The sequence below is a fragment of the Eschrichtius robustus genome, chromosome 5 (assembly GCF_028021215.1).
Source record: "Eschrichtius robustus isolate mEscRob2 chromosome 5, mEscRob2.pri, whole genome shotgun sequence".
Classification (NCBI taxonomy): domain Eukaryota; kingdom Metazoa; phylum Chordata; class Mammalia; order Artiodactyla; family Eschrichtiidae; genus Eschrichtius; species Eschrichtius robustus.
Window position 1 is genome coordinate 57,526,074 of NC_090828.1, and position 12,221 is coordinate 57,538,294.

The 12,221-nt window shown below is 50.5% G+C and overlaps 1 protein-coding gene across 2 annotated transcripts; it reads right to left on the reverse strand.

The window, feature by feature from the left end:
* Positions 1 to 7,868: 7,868 nt before the first annotated feature.
* Positions 7,869 to 10,807, reverse strand: HOXD8 (homeobox D8). Of its 2 annotated transcripts, none has more exons than XM_068544876.1 (2): positions 9,709 to 10,807; positions 7,869 to 9,342 (listed from the first exon to the last, which is right to left on the reverse strand). In XM_068544876.1, the coding sequence occupies exons 1-2, from the start codon at positions 10,247 to 10,249 to the stop codon at positions 9,050 to 9,052; spliced, it is 834 nt and encodes a 277-aa protein (XP_068400977.1). In that variant the 5' UTR covers positions 10,250 to 10,807; the 3' UTR covers positions 7,869 to 9,049. The 2 variants fall into 2 exon arrangements, with proteins under 2 accessions (XP_068400977.1, XP_068400976.1); XM_068544875.1 differs by having other exon boundaries at positions 7,869 to 9,345.
* Between the last annotated feature and the right edge of the window lie 1,414 nt (positions 10,808 to 12,221).

Consider the following 12,221-nt stretch of genomic DNA (forward strand, 5'->3'; position numbering starts at 1 on the left):
GCGAGCTGGTCCTCCGGTCCCGTGGGGCGGTCAGAAGGAGTTGAGAGGGCTCTGAGGCCGCCTCCCTCCGCAGCACTGACAACAAGCTCGCGGCCCAGGAGCGTGCATCCTCCATTAATTAGGCGAGCCCAGGCGGAAAAGCCCTCCAGTTTGTCCGTTTATTTATTTATTGTTTGACCGCTCTCTGCTGAGCCAGTGGTCCCCACAGAGCCCTCGAACGTGCTGCGCTGGCGTAACAAGATCTGGGAATGGTCCGGCTGAAGGACTGGCCTGAAGTTTGGCGGTTTGAACAGGCGCCAAGAGGAAAGGCCTTTTCCCAAAGCAGAAGCACCAGGCTGAAGAAAATCTATACACTTACCCAAGGATCAGATATATATACACACACACACACATATATTATATCTTCTTTTAAGGTGTTAAAAAATGTATGTGTGTGTGCTTATTTTAACACCTTGAAAGAAGATTTGGTTTCCTTTTGGCCACTAGCTCGCATTTGCAGACTGTTTCTAAAGTACAGATTTAAATTGGGGTGGGGTGGTGAGTCAAGATGATTGAAAATAACGTAGTCAAGGGCAAGATGTTTGACTATATTTAGAATGAAGGCTGGAATAAAGGAAAGATGAGTGGCGAATCCTGAGGGAGGAGTTGGAGAGATCGGGTTATATCTTCCTGCTCTGAGTCCACTCGCCCCCTCCCCCCTTCCGTGCTTTGCTGGTTGGATCCCCAGGCTGGGCTATTTCATTGCACATGCGCCGGACGCTAGGCAAGCGGGCAAGGCAGGCGCTTCGGGGCACTGAGCTGTGCGGTAGCTGTGCGCAGTGCTGGGCGGTGTGAGGCACCGCGCACTGCTTCTGCGCCTACCTGCAGAAGCGCTTGGACGCCCCATCTTAGAGAGGCAGGAAGCATACTTTTTCAGGAAAACCTGTGTTAAAAACCTCAACCGTCCTTTCTGATCTGCAAGCCCTGTTGCGCCAAACCAACAAAATCGCCATGTTGCCGGTGAACCCTCTCAAGGTTTTCGTTTGGATCAGCAGTTTCACATCTAGTGCACGCCTTCTCCCAAGTCGTTAATCAAGGCGGGGTGGGGGGAAACCACCTTACGTTCAGCGAGCACAACTTCTCCCTCAGTCTGCACAACTATTAAGTCTAAGGGACCAGTTCCTGGAAAGAGGGTATCTATTCACACCAATTCCGGAAAAGTGGCCCTAAATTGGACTTAAATCGGAATTCCGAGTTCTTGGTGGCTTCTCCCCAGCTTCCGGTGCCCCCGCGTGCCCTGCGCGGCGGCCGCACTGCGGCAAGGCCGTAAATACCTTTAACAGCTGCCTGCCAGTCCAGAGTGAAATACTGTCTTTGTTCCTTCCCCTGCTTCTCGAGCTCGGAAAACAGAATTCTGGCGAAATATATTTATTTGGAGGAGCATCTGACAGGAAAATACGTTTGGTTTTCAGCCCTGGTGCTTGACCACATTTATAACAACGAGCATTTTTCTGGTCCTCCCGGAGAGCGCAAGCCCAGCTCACTGCCTGACCTTAGACACTAAGGCCCGGACGTGCCACCGGCTCCCTGATCTACAAAGGGATAGAGGTTCGGCCCAAGAACGCTAACAGTTACTCCCCCACTTGTGAGGTCCTAGGGTCCAAGTGTTTTTTTTTTAATTTCGTTTAATTTTTTAAAAATTGGGTTAACCGGGACAGTGGGGGCATTTCTGGCAGTGGCAAAAGCGTTAACTAGTCTCCTCTTGGACTAAATGGCCTGCGTTCAAATGTGATTTGCAGATTATTTATTCCCTTAGATGCAATTGACCATTTAAGCTCTTAATGCTACTACGGGACTTACAAAGAGCCCCCTAGTCCTCCATACATGCCCATGACGTCACCCTCTGCTGCGTAATCGGCCCTGCAGCCCGCCCAGGTTCTCAGTCACTTGGGCGCGCTCAGCCATCGAACCCAGGGAAAGGCGACTGAAGCTCTGAACACAAGGGCTTGGCCATCATGGCCACAACTCATCCCCACCCCCGCCGAGCTTTCAGGCAACCTAGGGGCTCCTTAGGCTCTGGAGTTGCCAGGGGAGGGCCTTGTGAGCCCCTGACCAGGGCCCTGCTTTTCAGTAGGTAATGCTTTAAACCAATATGAAAGAATCTCAGCAGTACCGTAATAGAGAAATATTTACAAAATACAGACGTTCCAGATTTAAAAATCACTCAGAGTTTCTAATTTGTTAGTGATCATAGTGATCCACGACAATTCTGCTAGACGTCAACTGGCCACTAATCGTGGCCCTCCATTTTGAAACTCTCATGATTCCGTCGTTAATTACTAAAAATACCTTTCTACAAAGATGTCATTTATTGTTCAGAAATGCTTTTACGGCCAACACGGTTACACTGGAATATTTGGGAGAACATTAAAATGTTAGGGTTTTCCTCTGGGTGCTTGAAAAAACGATACTCCGCCGCACGCAGGTCAACCTCATGCGCAATGCGGCAGATTGTCCCAAAGGTTTTAATATTTCACAACGTGTCCACGAGAGAATAGGCAACAGGATTTGAGAACTGCATCCTCAAGTGCCGTTCAAAATCCGTGGGAGAAAATAGCATTTTTTTCTGCAAATAATTTTCTTTCGACTCATAGATATGTTGGTCCAGTAATTTTGAAGTAGAGTTGGAAATGTTGCTATATAATATTCATTCGTAGGCAACACACACACACACACACACCGCGACAGTACACTTAGAGAGCAAAATATCTACTCTTTTCCCACTCCGGCAAATAAGAAACACACGCGATGTCTGAACTTACACATGCTTCGAATTTCTGAAATGTCTCTTGGTTTTTCCCCAAGACCTGCACCAGATTTTGTGATACTACTACCTCTCAAAACATGCATCCATTTTGTGGCATAGAATAATCCAAATTCACCTGACAGATTATTAGATGTGTGAGGAACCTTTCTTGAATTGTTACAAAAATTATCTAAGAACTAGAGAAGCAGTTAACATTTAAAATTCCATCTCATATACAAGGCCCAATAAACCATAAACCCTAGAAATTAGCATCACTCATCAAAGCCTAGATTAACAAACCAAGCACATCCTGGATACACAGAATCCACCCCACCCCCAAGCTCCAACCCTCAAAACACACCTGTTAGCCTCCCAGGTACCTCTGACCACAGACAAACCTTAAAACACTGCTCTATGCTACAGAGTGCCTTTAGTGACCCCCAGCAAAGCCGACACATCCAGGAACCATCTGCACACTCTTCCCAGGGTGGGGATCGAGGGGCTTTCCATCTATGCCTCTATCCACCTCCCATAATCTCCAGAGGAAATAGGGCTTCCCTTCGACTTCTGAGCTCAGCCGGACCCCACCCGGGGCCCCAGGGGACGCCCGCTCCGAGATGGAGTGATCTGGGGCAGGGGGCGCAGCCAGCCACTCCCAGGTCCCGGGGAAGGGGAGGGGGTCGGGCAGGGATCTCCGAGCTGCCCAAACGGGTGGGCGCCTCGAGCTTCTCGGTGGCAGCGTTGGGGGCGCGGGAAGGGGACGGCTCTTACCGGAGGTGCCGAGCTGGAGGCGGCGGTCGGCCGGGGCGGCTGCTGTAATCCACTAGGCGCTGCCGGGCTACGCGCGCTCTGCGCGGCAGGGACCCGCTCATGTTAGAGAAGGAGCCGCGTCGGAACCGCGCGGCTCGGTCACCCAGGGCAGGCCGGCTGCTCCCGGCGGGCGGTGTCGGCGCCGGCCGGGGCCTCGGCGCCCCGGATTCCTTCCGGGCTCTCCCGCCCGCCGGGTTCCCCACCGGCTCCGGGGGCGGCAGCGGCGCGGCCGGGGCGAAGGGGCGGCGGGGCCAAGTTGGGCGCCGGGCGGGAGCCGAGACCGCCGCGGACCCCGCAATCCCGCAGCCGGCGACTGGAGCCCACCTCTGCGGAGACAAAGGTTAGAAAAAGAGGGGGTGAGGCTCTAGGAAGGCAGAATGCGGGGGGAAATTCGCCTGGGAAATCAGGAAAAAGGCCGTGAAGGCGAGCGGAGCCTGCACATGACCAGCCGCAGCCAATGACGACCGCAAATAGGTCATAAAAAGGTCTATTACCAAGTTGTAAATTTTCTTCAAACAAAAAGGAATTTACTGCAATTCCTTGCGGATTTTGCACATACAGCTCGCAAGCGCCATGTTTTTTCCTCTCTTTCTCCTCTTCCCTCTTCTCTGTTTTTCTCCTCTTCTTCCTCCCCCTCCTCCTCCTCCTCCTCTTCCTTCCTCCCTCCCTCCCTCCTCTCCTCTTTCTTCCTCTATGTCCCTCTCCACTGCTCTCTCTGCCTTTCTTGCCTTCACGATTCCTTTTTCTAGGAATTCTTTTCCTTTTATTTTTTCTTTTGGTGGTTTGGCTTGAAACTTCTCATTGGGCGCTGTGCTACAGGGAGATGAGTGCGGTGTACTGCCCCCCGCGCTCGCCTGGGGAGGTGATCCTGGCAGCCACCCCTCCAACTCTCCCCTCACTTGGCTTCCCCTCCCCTTACCTCACCAAAAGGCCGCTCTGAAAGAGCAGACAAGCACTTTCGGTTTTTGCCCCTCTCATCTCCAGGCAAGCCAGCCCGTCTGACCTTGCGCAGAAAACGTGGGCTCTGCAGGCCAAGAAAATGTGCTCTCCCCCCACCAACCCTCTCCTACATAAGTTGGGGTCCCTCCCATTTCTTCCAGTTTCTGCGGTAGGAGAATTGCCAACCAGCTCAAAGGCTGGAAATGGTTTTATGTACTTGTCAACTTCTCCACAATAATAGTTTGAACTCCCAATGCCTATCCTTTTCCTCAGCAGAAACATCCTCCTGAACAGTCCTGGGTTAGAGGAGAGGCAATCTTTTTGGATTCCCTCTGAAACCCCTTGTTTAAGTCTCCCCTAAGTGCAATTCTCATTCCTATGGAATTAATTGTAGCCCCTCTTCCCTTGCCCCCCAAATGTTTGTCCACTGAAAAGCCTGGTCAATGCAACATTGAAGAGGAGAGGGGCTCCATTTGTTTAGGAAAACAGCAACTCCCCAGTTTCAGGCTTGAAAAAAATATAGTCCTTCTTCTTCAAAGGCAGGAGTCACATTCCCTTTGCACTTCTCATGGAAGCTGCCCCAATGAACCCCAGCTGAAAGTAAATGTCCTTGGCTGGCTCCCCTCATCATTAATGCATGGGCATGGCCATCAGGCTTTAGAACCTGCCTGTTAAGAGGTAACCTCTCACCCCCCATCCTTTCAAGGACACTGTCTTTGGATTTCTAGTAATACGTTTATAAATATTTGCATTGGATGTCTATTTGAAAGTTCTCTATTAACATCCTCACACCCAGTAAGTACCTAAGTGGACATGGACTTAAGCAGGAAGCACGCAGCACCCTCTGGAGCAGGCCATTTGTATCCCTTGAAAAAGCTCCGATGACCTTGGATGTTTTTGATTAAAGTACTTCTGTTGCCACGTGTCAGCAAAAGTCATATTCTTTCTAGAAAAAGTCAGTGGGCTCCAACTTTGCTGGAGGTGACCATAGCAGCAGCCAGGGTCCATTAAAATGTTCTCTCTCTTCCCCTGTTCACCACCAGATGCTCGAGGATTCAGCAAACACTGGGGAAGCAGAGGACAGAGATTTGGTCGTGAAATAGCAACACCTTCTGCACTGAAGAATAATTAAACAATATTTTTAATTATACAGGAAAATCAAGCACGTTGTTGGACCCTCCCAAGCTAGAGCACTTTACACTGGTCTGTACGTGTGGAACTGAACAGAGCTTGTTCAATTCTGAAATATTCTGAGAAATTACTTCAATTGTCAATTTTCCTCTACCCAGATAAAGGCAGAGCTTTATGACCCTCCTTTTCAGCTGGGGGAAGGAGGGCTGGGAAAAGACTCTGCATTTTTGAAAAAGCAGCCATATTTGCACTTCTTCCCACTGTGCAGCCTGTAAGCCATGTGCTGGGCTTTGTGGAATCTCACAAAATGGGAGCCCCTGAACTGACTTTTCTCTAGGAACCATTGAGACCCACACCCTCTTTTGTGTGTTTCTGGTCCACGCAGAGAACCTAAATCACTTCGGACTCTTGGTTTTTTCATCCAGTGTTAACATTGGAGGGTCCGATTTTTCTGTAAATGGTTTACAAACCTCTCTAAGCAGACTCTCTAAGCAGTCCAGAGCACCAGAGTGTTGGCTGTTTGCAAAGGGTTCTCTGAAGGTTTATGCAAATTGCTGCAGCAAAAATGTTGGTTTGCTTATTGCCGCAAACCCTCGGATGTTTACAGATTTGAGCCAATTAGAAGGGCATCTCCTGCACTCGTCATTGCGAGTTGTCTGCATGAAACACTGTGATGGGGGTTTCTAGCCACTGTAAGAAAGAAGGTGGTGAATGTGTGTGATTTGTAATTCCACAAGCTCTTTATTTGGAGACAAATCTACGCTTTTCCTAGCTACAAAAGGAAGCATATACAGCTACATTTATTACCAACACTTTCTACACCTGAGTAATCTACGTATATGTACAAATACACCAAATATATACCAAAAATACCAAATTTGTAAATGTACAAATACTCTCAAATGTACTAATTATTGCAACAGCCTTTTTCTGTACATGAGCTACGAGTTTACCATGGGTTAGGGGGCCGATGGGGCCAGAAGGTACAACACTTTCAGAGTAGCACAAAATGGAGAGGAAATAAGAACATTTTTACCTCCCTTCCTTCACTGATTTCCACATATATCCATGCACCAGGTCCCACACCATAGAGAGAGTCTTGCCCAAATCAATGGCTCTAAAAATGATTTTGGGGGAGCACTGTTGTGTAGCAGAGAGCGAATTTTGCTAATAGAGGAGTCCCTTAAATGGAGGGCAGCTGGAGCTCAGCTAGCACCAGTCTCTAGCCAGCTTACTCCCACCCTCTCCCCAGCCAGGCTGTTCCCTAGGCATGCTTTCAGGCACTTGGTATACTTGCTCTAAACCAGTCAACAGCAGAGTCTCAGGCAACACACAGAGCAAAATGTTTCCAAATGCAGCACGCACGTTTGCAGCTGTCTCCTCTCGTGCACCACCCTTGATTTAAAATTGTCTTTCCTGGCTCAGGTCAGCGGATGCCACAGCCATGGCCTCTTCCCTGGATAGAAAGCCAGGTGGTGCTTCGCCTCTTGCCGAACCAGTGCCAACATCTCCCTAGTCCTTGAAACAGCAGGCAAACAGCTCACCAACGCCTGAGGGGGTGATACAGGCCTAAAACTACAGGATTCCAGTTTCTTACCTGTGCAATAAAAGCCACTCTAGAAATTAAAATGTACCTCTTTAAAAATATACAGGCATCCAGAAAAAGAAGAGAATTCTTCAATGCCTACCTGATAAAGGTGCTTTCCCTTTTTGGGAGGAGAAATGTTAGTTTACTTGAATTTCTCTTCTTCCCTCCCACCCCTCTTCCCCCTCCTCTTCCCTCATAAAATGGCAGCTGTAGGAGCAGCCTCAAATAGAAAATGGGTATCTTGCTAATAACAGATCCCAAACCCCAGCATCAGCACCAGCTCAGTGGAATAAGCTGTGGTGTAACCTGGATTCTGGGTTGTTCCCCACTGGACCTATGACTCCAGTCCTTTGCGAAGTTCAAAGCTTTCCAAGTAACTTATCAAGGTTATTTAGAGCAAGATGAAGCTGGGATAGCCTAGCCAGCCCTCTCTGGAATGAAAGAGAGGCCCCCCTCCTTGTACTGATTTATTTATTTTTACAGCAAGGGTGTACATAACTCCCCCCCTTTTAAAAAATCCAATAGACGCTTTAGCAGGATGTTGCCTTCACGTGAGCCCGGGCAATTGTTCCTGACTCAGGAAAAGGGTTATTGATGGCGCTCAAAGACACTACCTCTAGAAAAAGATTCATTCTTTTATTAAGGAGCTAGCTATGTTCTGCAGCGGTTGTTTACACTCGGATTTTTCTGCATTTGCTCTCAAGGATTGTTTCAAATAGGTAAGGCCAACCTGGAGAACAGTAGAGGACGTACCAACCGACATCTGAGACGTGCACAGCAAGTTGGCTCACAATGGGCGTGCAAACAGAGCGAAGGGAATACAAATAAATATGGCACCTCCTCAAAAAAACGGAATCACAGCGGCGGCCACAGCACAGAGACCTAGCAATTTCAGGCAATACCAAGCACAGTTCAAAACGAAAGCAAGTTCAGAAACGAGAGGCGTTCCACAAGGCGACTTGCCAAAGTAAAAAGTATATGAGTGAAAATGTTATAATTGGCTTTTCAAGTATTCATTCACTCTAGATGATTAAATTGCCATAATTTGTATAAACTATAGAAAAATTATTAAATGTCAACTTTGACATTGTCCTGAAACTTCTGTCACTGGCCCAACATTTTCCCCAAGTTTAAGGAAGCTTCAGAGCCAGGACTACACATTACACTCTTCAGCTAACATGTGCTTTTTGAATATTTGGCCCAGACTTTTTCCCAGAGATATTACATTTACAAAATACTCAAAGAAACCTTTTAGGAGTAAACAAAAGGCACCCGAACCATTCATTATAAAAGTAGAAAGAAAAAATATAAATAATACATTTTAATCAAATAATATAAAGTAAATATTCTGCGGGCATAATTTTTTTTAAAAAAATTAATAGACTTCTTTTAATTTACTCACCATAAAGAAAAGATTTAAAATGTTCAAGTGCACTTGTTTGATTAATAAAGCATTTTATATTCAATTATTTAGTGCTAATCATTAGGAAGTTTACGTTGTTGAGGCAAAATCACCAGCTCAGCCATTAAAAACTACCATTATAAAAATATAGCTACAAGGTCAGTATCAAATTACTCTTACATAGCACAGCTCAAGGGCTGTTTCTATACGACACTAGAAACTTTTTTTTTAAACACCCAAATCCCTCTCAAAGCGCAGAAACCTCAAGAGCAGTGACATGAAGGTAGCTTGAAATACAAGTAAAGTCCTTTCCAACAAAGAAAATAGGTGGTGTTCACCAGCATATGCTGATCATTAGTTTCAATAATCTGCGGTAAAATTTTTAAGGTGGAAGTTAATTTGTCGGGCCTTCGGCTCGGTCTTCCTCCAGCTCTTGGGCTTCCTTTTTGGTTTCCCCATCCTTCACCTCCTGTCGGGAAACCGGGAATTTGTCCTTGTTGTTCTCCTTTTTCCATTTCATTCTCCTGTTCTGGAACCAAATTTTTACCTGTCTCTCGGTGAGGGCTAAGGCGTGGGAAACCTCGATTCTTCTCTTCCTGGTCAGATAAGGGTTAAAAAGGAATTCCTTTTCCAGCTCTAGGGTTTGGAATCGACTGTAGGTTTGTCTTCCTCTTCGTCTACCAGGAGCTGCTGATTAAAACAAACAGAAAAAAAAAAAAGGAAAAGAAATGTTTTAAAAATGTAATGGTGCATCTGCAGGTTGCTGAAGGTTTATGGAACGGGTCTAAAGGGTGAAATATACACAACTCTCCTTAGGTCTGATATACATATAGGATGGGCAGTCAAGAGGGGCAGAGAAAACGTCTTTGCAATTATTCTGTCCCCATCATCTTTACATGGTTTCCACTTTAAAAAAAAAGTTTACAAGAATCACTGTAAGCTACACAAAAAGGAAAAGGAGAGGTAGAGGAAAAGGGAGTTTTAAAGCTAGAACGTGAGATGAAAGCAGATTTCTCCCCCTCTCCCCGCTTAAAAAAAAAAAAGCATCCCAACCTTGTGGTCTCATCCAGGGAAACATTTGAGAAGGAGACGAGCTCTGATTTAAGTGGTCTGGGTCCTCGCCAATATTACCACTGGACGATTTACAGTCAGGATATTGTACCAGCTCGGCCTCTTGCTGGGTCGTAAAAATCGGCTGTCTCTGTAAGTTATCGTATCCGTAAAACTTCGCGGGCTCCCGGTGACAGGCAATCCCGCCGCAGGGGGGAGGCGGCGGCGGCGGAGGGGGGGCGGCCTGGTAGGCTGCGGCCGGGCTGCCCCCTCCGGGGTGGAAGTACTCCTGGCCGGGACCAGGGCCGCCCCCACCACCGCAAGCCGGCCCGGCAGGCGGCGGCGACGGGTGCGGGTGCGCGTGCGCCTGCGGGGGCGCGTGCGGGAAGCCGGCGGCGCTGTTGCCATAGAGCTGCAAGGCGGCGGCGGCGGCGTGGCGGCCGCCGACCTCGGGCGCGAAGTGACAGTCGTAGTAAGTGGGATTGATGGCCTCGCCCGCCGCCTTGTACTTGGAGTACAGCGGGTTCACGAAGTACGAGCTCATCGGGGCGGCGGCGGCCGGGGGCCGAGGAAGGGCGGCCCCGGGCGGGCGGGCGGCGCGGAGCAGGCAGGGAACGCGCCTCAGCGCGACCGCACTGCCGCGGGGGCCTCTGGGGCGGCTGCTGGCGCCGCTGGGGCCGCCGGGCTACGTTGCTGCTGCCGCCCGCCCGCCCTCGCGTCGCCTGTGAGGCCGGGTAGCCGCGGGCACTCGGCTACTGGGCGCTCATTCTCCGCTCTCGCGCCCGCCGCCTCTACCTCGCGCCGCCTCCCTGGCGGGTCGCGGGGCCTCACCCAGCCCCCGCGTTCCACCGCCCGCCCGGCCTCTCCCGGCGCGCGCCGGCTCGGCCTCAATAAAATCGCCGACGCCCCGGGTGACCCTCCCCGCTGCCTCCACTGTTTCCTCTCAGGCACCAGGCGTCCCTGAGCGCACCGGACAAGAAAAAAAGTACGCCCGGCCCACGGGGACACTCTTTGGCTTCGGTTTACAAACCCCCGCTCTGGAGGGAAAAGGAAAAAAACACCCTCTGCCCGCCGCCACCTCTCACCTCGCCCCCCCCGCAGCCCCCTCCCACCGCTCTCGCCGCCGCTGCCGAGGCTGCCACCCCGGTGCGCCCCGGCGAGGCATTTTCGCACCAAACCACTGCGCAGAGAGGGAGCGAGATGAACGCGAGATAACCGCGCGGAGGGATCCGCGCGGACGCGACACTGCTGCACACGATGGACGCCTCACAGTGGCTGGGAGATGCCTCCGCCGGCCTTAAAGGGGGCCCATAAAGCCGCACTGCCAAGGGCTCGCCGTGCCCCCGGGGCCGAGGGAAAGCGGGCCACGGCTGGCGGGGCGGGGGCTCAGCAGAGCCTTACACTTGGCGGGGAGGGAGGCAGGGAGGCCACTCCCAGGAGGCTGTGGAGCAAATGACTCCCTCCCCGGGCCCCTGGAGCAGCCCCTCAGAGGCTGGCTGTGGCTTTTGCGCCTTTGGACACGCGGGCGCAGCCCAGGGAACGAGGGCAAGCCGTGTAGAAGATCCGGACCGAACATTTGCGTTAGGTCCTATCCAAGTAATTTGATTAAAGGCCACAAGGGTGACCCCAATACCTTGCATTATCAAAGCGAATCTAAGCCCTTCTTTTCCAGCCGAGCGGGCCTTGTGGAAATGAGATGTACATTTACCCTTGAAGCACTGCACGCCTGGCTGAAGCTCCCAGGTTAATTGATATTTAATGGAAATCATGCCCATGAATATAGTTTCCATCATTTCACCCTCGATAGACGTCAGTACCAGGCGCAGGGGGGAGGCTGAAGAATGTGGCGGGGCGGGGGGGGGGAACATTAGCATTGCTGAGGGAGTAAATAGAAAAGCGGACAGAAATGTTCCAAGGCGGGAAGGGAGGACTCACGCTGGGGTGGGTGGTATTTCCTCGGGCAAGACGCGCGACTCCCGGGTCTCAGCCCCTGCGCGGAGCGGACCAGGGCAGGCGGTGGCCCCGGGCGGAGCACGGGGGACCGACGCCCGCGAGTCCCCCCAAGGAGCCTCCGGGCCGGCGTTCGGATCGCGCCGGTTCCAAGCAGCTGCAGACGGCGCGCGTCTTCTAACGATTCTAGTTCATCCAACAAGCCGGTGAAGTTACCGCCGAGAGCGGGTGCCGGGCTCAGCTTTGAAAGTTACCGATTTTTCCAAAAGAAAAAAAAAGAGAAGGCTCGTTCTAGCTTATGAGCGATGAGGAAGAGGAACGTCCCGTGTCATGAGGGGAAATCGAGTGTGAATCGGCAAAATATTCCTGATTTTAGAAACTCGCTTTGAAGCCGCTTGGCGTTACACCACCATTCGCCTTCTCTTTCCCACATCTCCCACTCCCCCCTCCCGTTTTCATGTCCAATAAATGTAATAGGTCTCTACATTTCAGTGCGTTTTCCTTTGCCTATTCTGCCTTTTTCGTGGGTTCTTTGGGTGACCCTTTTCCTTGGGATGATCCATTGT